General features: G+C 41.4%; 1 protein-coding gene across 3 annotated transcripts; it reads left to right on the top strand.

Annotated features, from left to right (window-relative positions):
- Positions 1-13,429: 13,429 nt before the first annotated feature.
- Positions 13,430-17,070, top strand: LOC147452254 (reticulon-like protein B5). 3 transcript variants are annotated; one of them, XM_086518018.1, is made up of 8 exons: positions 13,430-13,592; positions 13,666-13,849; positions 14,913-15,093; positions 15,397-15,417; positions 15,547-15,688; positions 16,104-16,194; positions 16,326-16,395; positions 16,488-16,752. In XM_086518018.1, exons 2-8 carry the CDS (start codon positions 13,669-13,671, stop codon positions 16,522-16,524), a joined length of 723 nt encoding a protein of 240 aa, XP_086374144.1. In that variant the 5' UTR covers positions 13,430-13,592; positions 13,666-13,668; the 3' UTR covers positions 16,525-16,752. The 3 variants fall into 3 exon arrangements, with proteins under 3 accessions (XP_086374144.1, XP_086374142.1, XP_086374143.1); XM_086518016.1 differs by lacking the exon at positions 16,104-16,194 and having other exon boundaries at positions 16,488-17,070; XM_086518017.1 differs by lacking the exons at positions 15,397-15,417; positions 16,104-16,194 and having other exon boundaries at positions 13,431-13,592; positions 16,488-17,070.
- Positions 17,071-18,220: the final 1,150 nt, after the last annotated feature.

The following is an 18,220-nucleotide window of genomic DNA, read 5'->3' on the forward strand; positions in this document are numbered from 1 at the left end:
ATATCAAGGGATAGCAAGCCTCTGATACTCCCTTGATTGGGAAGTTGACCCTTCATGTCCAAAGCTATGTTGACAAAGAAGACTTTTTCATCTCTCCGCTCCTCTCCAACATGAGGATGCTATCCTAGGGGCACCACGGTTCAACCGCATGGTTGTCAACACGAAGTTCCTTGAAAGGAGAATCTACTTCACTTGCAAGGGAAGGAGCATGTATATAGATGCTAACGAGTCTAGTCATACTATACCACTTGTAAATTCATCGGCTTTTGATAAGTCAATAAAAAGCTCGATTTCTGCGTACATGATTTATAAGCTGGTCAATGGATCAGAAATCTGTTCTGACAGCCTACTGTTAGTCTTGATCAGTCTAATCAACTCCAATCTGGGCCAAAATTGACTAGAAGGCTTGCTTCAGGCTATACAACACCCTGCTAGGCCTACAGTCAGTATCTGGCTTCAATTTCTTGCTTTAGACATTCTACATGTAGCATGTCTTTTTGCTCTGAATGGCTTCAAATGCAAAGCACAAGCTTCTTACTTTATGACATTTATAGATGATTACTCGAGGAAAGTATGGGTTTACTTTCTCAAGCACAAGGATGAAGCGTTTAGTGTTTTCAAAACGTTTGTGACACTTGTGGAGAATCAGAGTGGCAAGAAGCTTAAATGCTTACGCACTGACAATGGTGGAGAGTATGTTTCAAAGGCCTTTCAGGACTTTTGTGAGTCAAAAGGTATAAAACGTGAACTTACTGCTCCTTACAATCCTCCTCAAAATGGTGTTGCTGAGAGGATGAATAGGACCATACAAGAGAAGGTCAGAAGTATGTTGTCTAATGCACAGCTGCCAAATGGGTTTTGGGCTAAAGCTGTATCAACAGCTGTTCATCTTGTAAATAGATCTCCTAGCAAGGTTTTGCAGAAGGATTCAGTGCCAGAGATGGTATGGTCAGGCAAAATGCCCTCATACAAGCATCTCAGAGTCTTTGGCTGTGAGGCATATACTCACGTTCCAAAGGAATTTAGGAACAAACTTGAGCCAAAGAGTAGAAAGTGCATCTTTCTAGGCTATGGTAATTCTGGTGAGATGGGGTACAGACTTTGGGATCCCGAATCCAGAAAGGTTGTCCGCAACAATGATGTTCACTTTAATGAAGCCAAATATCATTCTAAACCAGAGAGGGTTGAGGAGATTAGAAGAGTTGTCTTCCAAGAAGATGGACCTGCACGTGCAAGACAAAATGTCAGGGCTCAAGAGGAGCAAGGACAGGATAGAGTGGAACCACAGGTTGTGGCTGAGCCTGAGCCACCTATTGTGCGTAGATCTGGACGTGTCACGCGACCTCCTGATAGGTTTGTTCCATCTATGAACTATGTCATGTTGACTGATTGCAATGAGCCTTCATGTTACAAGGAAGCAGTGCAAATGAAGGACTCCGGGAATTGGCAATTGGCCATGCAGTCAGAGATGACAAAAACAAGACATGGAAGCTAGTTAAATTACCACAGGGCAAAAAGGCTCTACCTTGTAAATGGGTTTACAGGTATAAGATCACCGCTCATGATAGTCAGACAAAGTACAAAGCAAGGCTTGTTGCCAAGGGCTTTAAGCAAGAACAAGGAATTGACTTTGATGAAGTCTTCTCTACGGTGGTCAAGATGACTACATTGAGATGCTTTCTTGCATTGGTTGCCATATTAGATTTGGTGTTGCACCAAATGGATGTCAAGACAGCGTTCTTGCATGGTGATTAGATGTGGAAATTTACATGCAGCAGCCAGAAGGGTTTGTTGAGAAAGGCAAGGAAGATTGGGTATGCCAATTGTTAAAGAGTCTTTATGTCTTAAAACAATCACCGAGGGCATGGTACCATAAATTCCACAAGTTTATGCTTTCTCAAGGCTACAAACGTAGTGAGTTCGATCACTGTCTATATACAAAGAAGGCTAAGGATGGTAGTTGTCTGATCCTTATTTTGTATGTGGATGACATGTTGATTGCTGGCAAGCACTTGGAAGAAATTTCAGCTTTGAAGTCAAAGATGGCAAAATCGTTTGACATGAAAGACATGGGTGAGGCAAGTCATATACTTGGTATGCGCATTGAGAGAGACAGATCAAAGAAATTGATTTGGTTATCTCAAACAGAGTATATTGACAAGGTTTTGCAACGTTTCAATATGGAGAAGGGAAAGGCACTGAGTGTTCCATTGCCACCATATGTGAAACTTAGCAAACAAGATTGTCCTGTGTCTGAGGAAGAACAGGCTGAAATGGATAAGATTCCATATGCGTCTGCAGTGGGTAGTTTGATGTATGCAATGATTGCTACTCGCCCAGACATTGCATTTGCAGTGGGAGTAGTAAGTCGATACATGTCAAACCCAGGCAAGAAACATTGGGAGGCAGTGAAAGGAATATTGAGATACCTGAAAGCTACAAAGAGTATGCATATATGCTATGGGAGTCAGGAGCTAAGTGTAAAGGGTTTTACAGACTCAGATTATGCAGGTGACTTAGACAACCGAAGGTCTACGTCAGGGTATGTCTTTACATTGGCTGGTGGAGCAGTATCATGGCATTCTAGATTACAAGATTGTGTTACTCAGTCTACTACAGAGGCTGAATATGTTGCAACATCAGAGGCATGCAAAGAATCAATTTGGCTTAATCGACTAGTAACAGATTTGGGAATCAAAGAAGAGATGCCTGTGTTATATTGTGATAGTCAAAGTGCTATACAATTGGCTTGCAATCCAGTTTATCACTCAAAGACAAAGCATGTGGATGTGAAGTATCATTTCATCAGGGAAATGCTCGAGGATAAGCAACTTCAACTTGTCAAAGTTCACACCACAGAAAATCCTGCTGATCTACTTACAAAAGGACTTCCCTCAGAGAGCTTTGCGCATTTTCGCAAGCAGTTCGGTGTAGGGTAGTACATCACTTCTCTACATCTCTTGTATATTAACTTGTATAGTAGCTTCTCTCACACTTAAAGTACCACATTGGACTTTAAGTGGGAGGTTGTTGGGGTATAAAGACCAATGTGGTCGCCCAGGTAAGTGGGCGGGCCGCCAGGTATGTACACATATTCTTTTGTAAAAACCTAATAAGAACTCAGTATGCTCTACACATTACAGTAGAGCGAGTTCACCATATCGTCGTGCTCTTCTTCTCGCACTCTCTCTCGTGTCGCACTTCCGCTCATACTCCTTCAAAACATAGCCTATTGCCATGGAGAAGCCCATCCTGCAAGGTGAATGGTTCCTCTTTCTTTCCCAAAGCAAGGGCTGACATAACATCTTTAAGGTCTTTATCAATAGCATACTCATCTATCATAGAAGATAGATCATTGTGAGTTGCTATAGACACCGCATTAACTTTTGTCGTCGTGAAAGTGCATCGGCCACTTGATTGTGCTTACCAGCAATGTGAGCAATATGAAAATAAAATTGTGAAAGAAAATTTTCCCACCTCATTTGTTTGTCAAAAAGCTTGGTTTGCATCATGAAAAGTACTTGAGACTTTGGTGGTTTGTTTGTAAAATGAATGGAGTCCCCAAGAAATAGAGCTTCCATGTGTTTAGGGCATATAGAATAGCTAAAAGCTCTTTCTCATAAATGCCCAAGACCCGTTCATTCGTATTGAGCCTTCGGCTCTCATATGCTATGGCATGCCCTTCTTGAAGCAAGATTGCTCCAAGGCAATCACCACAAGCATCACATTGGACCTCAAATGGCTTTGAGAGATCCGGAAGCATGAGGACTGGTTGAGAGGTAAGCTTCTCTTTGAGCTTGTCAAAAGCATTTTGCTCCTTAGCAGTCCATGAATACTTAACGTTCTTGAGGTAATAAAAGCATGGCTTAATCCAAAGAATCTTAGTTCATATAGATTCCTTGGATTAGGCCATGCTTTTATTACCTCTAACTTTGATGGATCCATACAGATACCATCTTGAGAGATAATATGACCTAAGTATTGAATCTCTTGAAGGAAAAATTTGCTTTTCTTTTGGTTGAGAAAAAGCTTGTTCTCCCTCAATGCTTGAAAAATCACTTGGAGATGTATCTTATGTTCCTCCAAGAACTTGGAGTAGATGATGATATCATCAAAGAACACTTCAGTGAACTTGAGGTAAGGTCTAAATATTTTCTCCATGAAACAATTGAATGTGGCTGGTGCATTGGTCAATCCAAAAGACATGACTAGATATTCATAAAGACCAAACGTTCTACGAAACGCGATCTTTAGGATATCTTCATCCACTATCCTTATTTGATGATAGCCACTTTTAAGGTCAATCCTACTAAAGTAGGTAGACCCTTGTAACTTATCAAACAGATCTTCTACCTGAGGCACAGGAAATTTATTTTTGATAGTGATATGGTTTACTGCTCGATAGTCCACACACATACGGTATGTACCATCTTTCTTTTGCATTAAAAGGACTAGAGAACAAAAGGGAGAGGAGTTAGGCCTCACCAACCCTTTGTCTATCAATTATTGTACGTGCTTCATGATCTCCTCTTGTTGAGCTTGGGAAACTCGATAAGGAGGCTTGTTAGGCGGTGAGCTTCCTTGTAGGAGCTCAATTCGATGGTCATCATCCCCTTGTTTTGGAGGTAAGTCCATATAGATTTCATCGATAAAAACATCTTGGAATCCATTTAAAATAGAAGACAAGTCTAGCTCTTCTTGATTCCTATCATTTTCATTAGGTTAGGCATAGGTCCACACAAATCACTATGAACAAGTGCCGACTGTGTATCTCTTCTACTACTTCTATGCTTATGTGGCTGCTGTGTTTGCTTACCATACAGACAATGTTCACAGAATTCAAAATCATTAAATGAAAAGCCAAGCAAATAACCAGAACGAGACAAGATTTCCATTCCCTTCTTGGACATATGTCCTAACCGGCTATGCCACAAAGAAACGTTCGGCTACTCGGTTACATTGATTACATTTTTAGAGACATTTGATACATAAATCATGTAAAGTCCTCCAGACTTTACTCCATGTGCTACTGTCATAGAACCCTTGGATATCTTCCACATGTTCTGTCCAAAAGTGGTGACGTAGCCAGCATCATCAAGTAAACCTGTGCTGATCAAGCTCTTTGTAATTGCGGGAACATGTCTCACATTCTTCAGCGTGAAAGAAGAGCCATTCTGAAACTTCAATTGAACATTTCCAACACCTAAGATCTCACATGTCTGCCCATTGCCTAGCTGAACATGATCTTTAGTGGTCACATAAGAGGTAAACCATTCCTTGTTTGGAGACACATGAAGTGATGCCCCTGAGTCTATAATCCAGTCACTCAGTGCATTTCCATCAGATGCTATAAGAAGAGCCGAGTCCATTGTATTCTTCAAGAAGTAGATGTCTCCTGACACTAGACTGTCATCTTCTGCAACAGTGTTTGTCACATTTATTTCTTGAATCTTCACTGAGGACTTGTTCTTCTCACCATGGTCTTCAGCTTTCTCTTTGCCTTTTTTTGCTTTCCATTCTCTGCAGTCTCTTTTCATGTGACCCTTCTTGCCACAATGGTAGCATTCTATGTCACTCTTGCCTTTAGCACTGCGGGACTTGCTACGAGACTGATTCCTCTTTCCACCTTTGTACTTTTCTTTGGTACTTTCCCTGACAACTAAGGCTGTTCCTTTGCCTTTGTCCATTGTCTTTCTATTGGTTTCTTCAGTAAGCAGACTTCCTTCTACACCTGCTATGTTCAAACCATCTGGAGGTGCAGAATTACTCAAAGCTGTGCGAAAAGTGTCGCAACGTTCCGGCAATGTGATCAACAGGAACATAGCTCTAACAGGTTCATCAAACTTGACACCTTGAGCTGACAACTGACTATAGATTGTGTTGAATTCATTCAGATGATTGGACATAGGTGTCCCTTCTTTTATCTTCAAGTCAACAAGCTTCTTAAGCCAGTATACCTGTGAAGCTGCACTCTGCTTCTCATAAAGGTCACTCAGCTTTATCCATGCTTGATAAGCCGACATCTCGTCTGCTACATTGAAGTAAACGCTTTCTGCCAAAGTCAGCATAATGGTAGAAAGTGCCAATTCATCCATTTCGCTCCATTCATCTTCGTCCATATCTTCTGGTTTTATCCCCTTGAGCTTTATAGGTTTTATTTGCTTCTTTTGTACCAACACATGCCAAATCTGCTTCTTCCACAATGGGAAATTGGTTCCATCCAACTTCTTGATATTGTAAAGAGCAATGTCCTGTGATCCAGCCATAGCTACGCTTCACAGTAGTTTACTTTCCTGGGAAAAATTCGGCAGAGTTTCCCCTGTAAACTAACCTCTGAACCAATATCAACCTGTCAAATGAACCAAGAAAGCTTCAGATTCTGCAGAAATTTTGGTAGAGTCTCCTTTGTAAAATGGCTCTGGTGTACTAAAAACAGACCAAAAAACAGCTCAAAAAACCACTGTCTCTCTAACACTGTAAGCTGTGGGTAAACCTGTCCTGCACCTGTACTGTCTCTGACTGTCCTGTCACTGTCCTGTAAGCATAGACTGCAACACTGCCTCAACGGCAGTAAATCAAAGATGCAATCCCAATTGTCTAACTCACAGTCAATACATCCTAGCTGCCTATCTAAGGGTGCTCGAGGGATTGCTCCAAGACCTGTATCACCGAAAGGATCTCAACATTCGAGAATCCCCCAGCTCAATAAAACCTCACTCGACCCTCAACAAAGGCTGCAGTAAATCTGACAGTACATAGACTTCCCACAAAGTCATACATCCACAAATTTCCCACTGTATGCTATAACCGCTGCGGCGGTTGTTTGTTGCGTGACTCACAGCCAGCAAACCCTCAACAGACATACATCATCTCTGACAATACATCCCATGTGGAAGTACCTGCAATGTCAGGATGAAATCTGGAATATCAAGCAGCAAACACAAGCTACCTGATGAACTAGTGGATGTCGCCTACAGTCTGTGTGTAGATGCGCACGTGTCGTATGTGACACGCCTCCAAGAACTGTAAGCCGTCCTTCGATGTGTAGACAACCACAAATCAACACTCTGGGAGTGTCGATATCCTCAACACCTGCAGTCGTAGGCCGAAAACCCCAAATTTGCAAAGTCGGATCTGCACCCGCTGAGACCACGTAGTCGAAAATGGCCTGCGCAGAACTTTGTCGAAGCCGAACGGTGACCGAAATGACCTCAGAATGAAATTATGAGCACACCAAGCCCTGCGGGCTGTCCCACAAGATTTGGGGCCATGTCTTTGCCTGTCGAATTTCACTCCAATCTGAGCTGGTGACTCTAGCTTCCTGCAGTGCTGCCCCGAGCCTCGATCTGAGCTCTGATACCAGTTGAAGGAGTACGAGTGGAAGTGCGATGCGAGAGAGTGCGAGAAGAAGAGCACGACGATATGGTGAACTCGCTCTACTGTAATGTGTAGAGCATAGTGAGTTCTTATTAGGTTTTTACAAAAGAATATGTGTACATACCTGGAGGCCCGCCCACTTACCTGGACGACCACATTGGGCTTTATACCCCAACATGTGTTACCCACTCCCTTCGTGAAAAAGTCATGTATGAATTCCATGCTCCTCCCTATGCGGGGCATAGAGGCATTAAACCTACTCTTCGAGGAGTAGAGACGAACTTCTATTGGCCTACCATGAAAGTGGATATACAAGAGTATGTTTCAAAATGTGTGGTATGACAAAAGACTAAGTATGATAGAGGGAAGAAACCTGGATTACTCCAACCATTGCCAATCCCTAATTCACCATGGGAGAGTATATCCATGGATTTTATCTTTGGATTACCCAAATGTATCCATGGGAATACGGGAATATGGAAAATAGTTGACAAGATTAGTCCTGTCAAAAAAACTATTAAGGCACACCAAATGGCAACCCTCTTCATATCTCAGATTTTCAAACACCATGGATTACCAACATCCATCGTGTCAGATAAGGATCCTAGATTACCAGTAATTTTTGGAAAGGTCTCTTTGAAAATCTAGGTACAAGATTGAATTTCTCTCGGCCTATCATCCACAAACGGATGGCTAAAGTGAGATAGCCAATCTTATGATACTCGTTCTACTAAAGACTTATGTTACATAAGTAGATCAACGCTCACAATGGGAGAAGTACTTACCCCTTGTAGAGTATGCATACAATAGTATTGTCCATACTACTACAGGAAAAGCACATTTTGAGATCATAGAGGGAAGACCTAAAAGTCCTTTGCTACCTAAAGTACATGGGACGATCTTCGCTCTACTAATAAGTATAGACGTGACCTACAAGAATCTTTTTTAAAGGTTAAGGAGGCTATATCCATCTCTCAACAAAGACCAAAAACTGTTGTTGACAAGCACAAAAGGGCCTTAATATTCAAAGAAAATGATTGGGTCTTACTTAAGTTTCCCAAGGCTCGATTGAGGCAAACAACGGGCAAAAATCCTATGCGCCATCAAAAGTATTATGCTAAACTAGCAAAAAGATACTATGGTCCTTTTCAAATCTGGAAGCCAATCAATGACATGGCTTATCAACTGAAGTTGCCCAACCATTGGCTCATACAAAATGCTTTTCATGTGAGCCTACTTAAGCCCTATAAAGGAGAGAGCCACCAAGAGAACCAATTATTGAAGACCCTCCAGAAATTGAAGACCAAGAAGAGGTGCTACAACCCGAAGCTATCCTTTGGCATGAAGACAAGGTACTACGACATGGTAAGATTATCCGACGGTATCTTATTTAGTTAAAAAATTATCATTTTGAAGATGTTAGATGGATGCAAGGAATACAACTTAAGGATAGTATGAACCTTGTCAATGCTTACAATGCTACACTAGAGTAAGCAAATGCAAATGCTTTCTAAATGAAAAATGTTTTTATCTTATAAGACTAATCCTCTTTTGTGCACAAATTTAAATAGTAGGCATGCTTAGAATCATGTTTGTGATGACGATGTCATTCAAACACCACGTAGAATTTGTCACTCTACTTTGGGAGTATGATATGGACTAAAGAGCAGACATGCTTGTGGCAGCTACGTCTCCCAAGCACCAAATGGACAAGTAATCCATTCTGGAATGATGTCGTAGGGTGAAAAGGGATCCTCTATCCGCTAAGAAACATAGACTAATGACTAAGACTTTATCTCTTCTACCTCATAGTTGAGGACGACTATGATTTCAAGAGAGAGGTAATGACATAAAATATAATATCTAACCAACCCAAATGATTTTCTAATATTAAACTGATCATTTAATGTGGGAGAATAAACGAGAACAAGGGTTAGAATATAGTCATGTGCTTATGGTTATGTCTCAACACGAGGCCAAGGTTAAAAGGGTCCAAATGAGAGATGGTCTTTTAAAGAGCAATGCTACCTAATGGAGCTTAAAGACCTTAGGGTTAGCTTCATTAAAGACCTCCAAAAGTTAGTGTTAAAAAGTCCTTTGACCTTAGGCAAGCTAGAGCTGACCTTGAGGTGGGAATCCACCCAAGCATGAGGTGCTTGTCGTGCTTGCTAACTAAGGTGCTTAAGGCGTTTGTGGGAACCTTGCCCAAGCTTGAGATGCTTCTCATGCTTAAATGACTAAGGTTCTTGAAGTGTTCAATTCAAACATGATCTCTCAAGAGGCATAAACGATTTCATGCTTAAATGACTAAGGTGTTTGAAGTGTTCAATTCAAACATGATATCTTAAGAATCATAAAAGACACATGTCAAGGTCCTCCCCATTTGGACCTCATGATGTGCTCGAATCCTATTGGATAAGCTTTAAAGGGGTCCAATGAGAATTTAGATGCATAAAATTAAATAATTAAGTTCTTTCTCTCAAAGACAAAAAAGAGGACACATGTCCAAATGATATAATTAAATAATACAAAAGAAAGAGAGAGAGAGAGAGAGAGAGAGAGAGAGAGAGAGTACCCCCTTTCATGCTTGGTCCACCTCTCTCTCTCTATACCCCCTTTCATGCTTGATCCACCTCTCTATCTGTCTCTCTCTCTCTCTCTCTCTCTCTCTCTCTCTCTCTCTCTCACACACACACACACACACACACACACACTCATTGTGTGAAGTGCAAAGTGCAAGAGCTCCATCTCCTTCTCCAAGCTTGTTGAGAATTTGAGAGCCTACACCAACACTCTTGGCTATGGAATGCAAATCCAACCAAGAGCCATGCTTCAATGATTAAGCTTTCCATCTTCACCATCTTCATTACTATGCTATTATGCTATGCTAAGCAAGAAGAGTGATGATAAGTGAGGAACTATTTCTTTCTCCTATGAATGATTCTTCTTCCTCTTCCCTTCCCTCATTCCCCGCTAGCTCTCTCCACCCTCGAAGGTGTTTGAGGCCTTGGGACTGAGGCTTGGGATAGTTAATGCTTTTTGCAAAGTTTATGTTATGCTCGTGATGCATGAAGCTTTCCATCTTCATTGCATCACCTAGGTCACAAAGAACACAAAGATTGTAGTGTACCAAGTCTCTCTTGATGGGAGAATCTATAATACAAACGCTTTTTGGAAGGGGGACCGGCTCCAAGTAAATTCGGTCCTCAACTATTGTCATGTTCTCTAATACTCTCTCGTGCAAAAGTATTGTTCATGCCAAGTTAATTAAGTACTATGTTTATGTTGCTACCATCAATTAAGTTCACCCTCTATGTTCTCAAAGTAATCTCACAAAAATGCTTACTCTAATTCTCTTAATTCCGCTATTCTCAAAGTTCATAAGCCATTTCCATTACATGCTTACTCCTATCTCATTACCTATTCCTACCTCTCTTGAGTCCTCCTATGCTCTGACAATTGGCCTTGCGTTAGTGTGTCTACCCAGGTTGCCTGCCCCTGCATCGATATGGTGAAATACCCCCCCCCCCCCCCCCCCCCCCCTCTCTCTCTCTCTCTCTCTCTCTCTCTCTCTGCCAGGTTTCGAACCCACATCTTTTTTTCAAGAAGCATCTTCAGTGATTCCTATGAAAAGAAATGACAAAACTGTTTTAGAAACATACTGGAACCATTGGTAGCAAAAAGTCGATGCCCATGTTCTCGGTCATGAAATGCATTTGTTCTTCAAAGTTTTCATTTACAAGAACAATGGGGGGTCTTACATGAGGGGAACCAAGTGACTAAAATACACAAGAATTAGCTTAATTTCAAACAAGCCAATTCAAAATAAGCCAATGCAAGGTAACTTGTGTATGGCTCTTGTAACAAGGATTGCGTAGGCTGAAAAATTGTATATGCACTATGATAGCTATGTAGCTTTTGAGTTACAACCTTCCTGTACCACATATGAGATGTATGGAATAGAGATAAGGTACAATAGTATGAGAGAATGGGGACTAGAACTTGCACATATCTGCCCAACCATGCCATATATATGTTACCATACATATGTGGTAGTGATGTGAGTGAACACACTTAGGACCGTCAGGGCATTTTTTCTCTCACTAGGAGGTTTCCCCCCGTGCATTTATATATGTCCATGATTCTAGGGCTAACTTATCTTTCCATTTTGCACTAAGCAATATACTCTCTCTTGTGTGCCTTGAGCTTCTTCATCTTCTCCAAGTTGTGTGTGTTTCCTTGCAGCCTTATTTCCAACAATTGGTGTTTGAATAGGTTGTGTCCTCCCAGGCATAGCCATGAGCATCGCCAACACACACCTCCTCACTTTCTCCCTTTGATGAGCGTCAACAGGTCGATAGATCTTTCGGGAGTGCTTGTAGAGCTTGGTCTGCTTAGAATTTTGATTTGGGCTCATTTTGGCCTCCGTTTCCACTACAGACAGTACTGCGCATGCAATTTCATCCTTTGTGCAAAATTTTTGTGAGTGCATTTTTTTGCATAACAGGTCCCTTATAGTCTTCTTTGGGCTGTGCTATATAGCACATGTTAGTCCTACTTCATTTCTCCTCTTTTTGGGTAGTTTCACATCAAGTGCAGGCACTCACAATAGCTGACAACAACACATATGTATTCAAGGTGTTTGTTGCGACGATAAATTGGAGGGGGAAAATTACCCAATGTGGGCTTAAATTATGCAACATTTTTTTTTTGTCAAAGGGCATTTGCAATGTTGTGTAGGGCACGTATGTACGTCTGCCTTCTATAGATACATGCTCTATTGAGGATGTTGTAGATTTTGGTGGTAGGATTGCTACTGTTAGAGTTGTTTTGGCTACAGCTGATCAGTCTCGTTGGGATGTTAGAGATGTACAAGCTCATGCATTGATTGCATTATTTGTGCAGCGCACTATTATTGCTCACATTCGCTTAGCTAAATTAGCGAAGCATGCTTGGGATATTCTAGCTGGTCTTTATGCAAGTCACAATGAGACTAAAATTGCAACTGCACTTTCGACAGTTGGTCTTGTTGTCAAATTTGTGGATGACAGATGTACAGTTTATGATCTCAGTTTTGGTGATGAAATTATTGCATCTAGCATTTTAGGTTGTGGGTTGTATAAGCTCATTAATATGACAAGTGTGGGCAAAATTTTACAACTGTGGTTGTGGATTCAAAGGTTGTTTTAGATGCAAAACTTTGGCATGGACATTTTGGGCATCTGAATTTATCTATTTTGCTACGTTTGCAAAAATCTGATATGGTTGCTTCTTTGCTGCCTCTTGAAGCACCTTTGAAGCATGTTTGTGAAGGCTGTATTTGGGTAAGATGCAACATTCAAAGTTTTCGAAGGATGGCTCAGTAAAGGCTACATGCATGTTGCAACTTGTACATAGTAATGTTTGGGCATATGCAAACTTTGTCCTTAGGCAATTACCTATACTTTGTGACTTTCATTGATGATTACGCCAAGGATGCATAGGTGTATTCGACCATTTGCGACAAGCAAATGGATGCACACATGTGGATAGTGCATTAGGTGGGTTTAGTTGCGACACATGCCATTTTTCTAAAGGTGTCCACCCACCTCGACATGCACACATTCACGCCATTTCCATAGATCTCACGGTGTCTAAGAGTCTTAAAGACTTGTAGGATTAAGTGCCTAGGAATAGAAGGTTTGGAATGTTGGAAAGTACTCGACTATGGAGGTGAGTTACACACATATTTTGCTGCTAATGTGCCAAATCATATCCATTATATGAAATGCGAGACGCAAAGCTGGGGCTCAAATGATGTGGGTTTGAGGTTGTCACAAAGATTCCAAAGAAGCCAGCCAAGGTACCAACTTTCCTGTAGCTCATGTAACCAATTTTCCTTTTGCTATGGTTGAGAGAAGTTGATTTGTGCTTGTAGGGACCCTAAAGATGGCAACATTTTCTCACAGGATCACAAAAAGCTTTGGAAAAGCTCAAAGGAAAGTTTAAAGGTTTTCCGGTCATCTCTTTTGCGCTGCGATCCGCGAAAGCGCCCTACACACACAGACATACTCTCTCTCTCTCTCCCCCCGCGCGTTACATATTCAGTTGCCATCTCCCCCCGCCCTCCTCTCTCTCTCTCTCTCTCTCTCTCACACACACACACACACACACACACACACACACACCCACACCCTCGCATACTAGACAACCTCAGGCTTCCTCCCTTTCGGCAGGTTATTTTAGCTACAAGCATGCATTTCTGTTCTTGCATTAACTTCTGTATTAATCCTGGTCTTCTTTCCATAGCCTATGGCAGCAGAAGATGGAGAACCCGCTTTTGTGGAGAGCGTTGCAAACCCAGCGGCAGTGGAGAAGTTCCATGATTTGCCTGCCTCAGAAGGTGCAACTGATGGAAGCCTCAACACACCTCCCCGCTTTCGCCTCTTCAATCGCGAGCGGTCTGTCCATCAGGTTCTCGGTGGTGGCACATGTAAGCTCCGTTTTTGGTTTCTTCTGTCTTCTTATTGTTACATAAGTTTATCATACAAAATGATGTGGGTGCATCGTGTTGTTTATGGTTGGGGCTCCTGTAATGTGTACGATCCTGTGTTTTTATACGCAAGGATGCATGATGCATCCATCCTTCCATCTGGAAGGATAAAAGGATGTTTTTGGCTCTTGTAATATGTGTGTTCCTGTATTTTATATGGAAGATGCATGCTGCATCATGTTGTTTAGGAAATTATCTTCTGAAATGTGCATGGTAATACGCATGTGTGCATGCGTGTCCCTTCAGAGTGATTTAAGCATGCTTTATAGCAGCGTCAGGTGCTTGAAGCTAGTGTAGCTTCTGCATAGTTCTTTGCATGCAATTTGGACCCTGCACAGGTTCGATGAACTCTTTCCATTTCGCGACGGATATGCATATGCCTAGTAGATCGAACCAAAGAACAATTATATATGCCTAGATGTATCCATGGTAAAAGCCCAGAGTCACCTTTTAAAGGAGGAAAATGCAAGTTTTAGGCTCATGGTAGCCATCCATATTTGCGTAGGATTCACTAAATGCTACGACATCCCTAGTAACGTAATTGGTGCCCAATAGTGGGTGTAGAACTAGGTACCAATATATGCTCCCACACACCCATACTGCACACACGGATCTCCTACTGAGTTTCTGTCATGACTCTAGAGATGCTGGGCACACGCGGCCATAATGGATCCCAGCATTAAAAGAAGCATCAAATTGGAAGAATTAATACAGTAATACACCACTGAAAATAGAAAGAATTAACATTATCAACCGGTTGTAGCTTGGACTAAATACACATCTGGATTCTTGATCTGCTTGTTCTGTAGGTGACACATGAAATTTCTTGATTTCAATTTGTCATGAGGGGTTTTTACCATTTACGACAGTTGTACTTGTTCGGCACAATGCCTAATACTATAACAGCTTAGTGGAGATTTACATGGCGTGTGTCTAGCTTGATGTGGGTGCATGTCTGAAGAGGTTGAAGGCTAATATGTAAAGAAATCGGCAACTTTTGCAGCTGCGGATGTCATTCTGTGGAGAAGAAAATACATGTCGGCTGGGATCCTAGTGGGGACAACGCTAGCATGGATACTTTTAGAGCACTCTGGCTTTTCACTCCTGACCATTGTATCAGATGTTTTGCTCATACTAATTGGAGGTCTATTTGTCTGGGCAAATGCAGCTACCTTGGTTCACAAGTAAGTCTTTGCAAGTTCTCACATACGCGCACATGACACACACACACACACACACACACACACACACACACACACACACAAAGGACATAACCAACACCATAGTCTTAGTTGGTTGCTTCACTCTACAAGCTCTCCAAACATGTGCATGCACACACACAGGCAGCATCACAATACCATAGTTTTTGCTGCCTACTTCTCTCTTGTGAAACTGAATCTCTGGTCTTATTATCCTTAGCTTATCTTACTTGTTAGCCCATTCATTAGAGGGATGTTGATATTTTCTCTTTTGTTGTGTTTTTTAAGGAGGTTTTTAAAGCTACCCTTGTAAGTATGTCTTTCTTCTCAAATAATTTATCCTCCACTCTCAATTGCAAAGGACACTTAGCAATTTTCATTGCCAAATTTCTGACGATCGACAAGGTTTAACTCTTTGCAATGACTCTTTTACTATAGGCCTCCGCCCCGCATTCCGGAGTTGCATTTGTCGGAAGATATGGTTATCAATTTTGCCTCGGCATTAAGGGTGGAGATCAACAAGGCTTTGGCTATTGCCCATGACATCGCACTTGGCAAAGACTTGAAGGTCTTTTTAAAGGTAGTAATTGCTTTCATGCCAGGGTTGTAGGATGTGTGTGTGCCACACGTGTAAGAGGTCACACTACGAGCAGACTCCTTTTGTTATTCTATCGTATCTTTAGTGGTGCATGTGCCCTATCAACTGCCTTCAAATTGTTCAAATACTTCCTATTTAATGCTTCCTTTAGTGCTAGCCTTCATCATGGCTGAGTCTGCCATGCATCTCTAGAGTTATGACGTAATCTCGGTACACAAATCTTTGTATTGATGTATGCTTTTGTGTGTGTGTGTGTGTGTGTGAGAGAGAGAGAGAGAGAGAGAGAGAGAGAGAGAGAGAGAGAGAGAGAGAGAGAGAGAGAGAGAGAGAGAGAGCATATATTGATATCTAGTTCTACACCCACTATTGGCCACTGACGACATTGGTGGGGATGTAGTATTCAGTCAGTACTAGGCATTGTGGAGCTGATGGTTATATTGCCTTTTGGGCGACTTCCGTGAGTCTATATGTTGCATTTGCCTTTAAAGGTGAATTTGGGCTTTTTCATAGATTCATCTAGATATATGTATCTTGGTTCGTATTGTAAAAGGTTACTCTGATAAAGTCTTTTGCTTTTAGCCCTTAAATTTTCTTTTCCTCTAATTGTGGGAACATGTAGGTTGTTGCTGTCCTATGGGGTCTATCACTAGTGGGTGGATGGTTTCACGTCTTGACTCTGATCTACATTTGTGAGTATTGTACGAAAGTGAATCAAACTCTGTAGTCCTTGGTCGTTGAAAGGAGCTCAAAGTTTTCGTTGGGTCTTTGCCGCATTATGCAGGTGTGGTGCTTTCCCATTCAATACCTGTCATATATGAGCGATATGAAGACCAGATTGACGCATACACAAAGGTTGCCATGGATAAAGCTCAAACACATTTTCGCACGCTTAATGATGTCGTTGCAAAAAGGCTTCCTAAAACAAGTCCAAAAGCAAAGAAGTTGCATTAACTACCCATGGATTGATTGGCCAATGGAGGTCGTTGAATGTGGGAAAATGGCCTTTTTTGCATTTCTTTTCTGTTTCAAGGAGGGGCTATATTGTACATTGGGGCTTCGTTATGATGATGTGAGCATGCGCATGAGGTGTTCTATACACATGTGTTGTGATCATATATAGATATATGTATACATTGGTTTGCCAAAAACGGCCTTCTGAGTAAGTCTTGCAGAGTAGGCAACAGGATCATAGCCTCGTGGTATAGCATTTGAGTGGGTCCGCAAAGACATAGGCTTGATCCCCAGTGCTGTTTCAAAATTCTGTTCTCTGTGGAAAAAAAAAGAAGAGAATTCGCTTGATCCCCAGTGCTGTTTCAAAATTCTGTTCTCTGTGGAAAAAAAAAGAAGAGAATTCTTGCAGAGTATCTCCTCTTTATCTTCAGTTGATTAGTACTCAATCGGTTTTGGTTTGTGTGTACGTGTATGTGTTTACTTTTTTTCCCTTGTGGGGACTTGAATGGCAAGCTGAAAAAAGTGTGTTAAGCTGTCTGTTTCGCTTTAATGGACTGTTGGTTTTAGAGGGGAATCCAACAAGAAAGTGAATGGGGTTCAGGAAATGTCAATGGCTTACAATTGAGCTACGCTTTGGTAGTTGAACTTCACCTTCAGTAGTCTACACATAAATCAGGCAGTGTCTGTCAAAAACTGGTCTTCAATTTATCTTTATCTGGCTAAAATTGTAAATTCCCAACTAGATTTCGAGCGTGCCTTGAAGAAAACAGGTAAGATCCTACAAGTTTCTGTGTAAAAACTGGTATATCCTTCAAATTTTGACCCTAAAACTGCGAGACTCTCCTTCTCAATGAGCCTTGAGATCAACAGCTAGTTTGCATGGCTTGAAAGGAAAATGCACCCCAAGTTTAGTGATACGTTCATCCCTTTTGCAGTGTCAAGATGCTCATCCCTTTTGCAGTGTCAAGATGCTGACTTTTAAAGACATTTTGTGCAAAAACTTCTAAAGCAGGCTGTTGCTGTATGATCTAGCAGCACTATTCGAGTTTTAGTTTGCTACAAATACAAGAGATCCAGAAAAGAGCGAGCTCTGTATTGTGAATAGCTGGCTACACGCACACACACATGATCAATGCTTGCACTGAATATTTTATTAAGAGGGACATGAACTTTTCTCCTTATATTGTCCATCATATCAGTATTTTTGAGCCAGGAGCATTGAATTCGTGATACTTTTTTATAACCACAACTACTTAAAACAACAATGTTTAACTCATCAAAGCCTTCTTTTCTCATGATTCAGTGATATTTGGGTCATCAAGAGGTATGGAGTATGTATCTTGTACTAATCCTCGGTGTCTCAAGTGGATATTGAAGAAGCTTTCTATCGCCGTGGTAGATTGGTTATCTTAGTTCTCTCGAGTAGTAGGTCTTGAGATCAAGCCTCGTCGGATACATATTTGTTGCCTCTTGGGATTGTTCCTACGACATTAAAAACTTCTCTAGTCTTCTTCTCGCGTAACCTTTGTTGTAGTAACACGCATTGGGTTAATGATTTGTCTA

Source organism: Adiantum capillus-veneris, chromosome 8 (assembly GCF_014529385.1).
Source record: "Adiantum capillus-veneris isolate H3 chromosome 8, ASM1452938v2, whole genome shotgun sequence".
NCBI classification, from domain to species: Eukaryota; Viridiplantae; Streptophyta; class Polypodiopsida; order Polypodiales; family Pteridaceae; genus Adiantum; species Adiantum capillus-veneris.

Excerpts from the sequence above, each read along its gene's own strand:
- LOC147452254 (XM_086518016.1), top strand. The coding sequence starts at position 13,669 with ATGGCAGCAGAAGATGGAGAACCCGCTTTTGTGGAGAGCGTTGCAAAC. Across the intron at positions 15,094-15,396 it reads GCAGCTACCTTGGTTCACAA|GAGGTTTTTAAAGCTACCCT; the intron begins GTAAGTCTTTGC and ends GTGTTTTTTAAG. Across the intron at positions 15,689-16,325 it reads ACTTGAAGGTCTTTTTAAAG|GTTGTTGCTGTCCTATGGGG; the intron begins GTAGTAATTGCT and ends GGGAACATGTAG.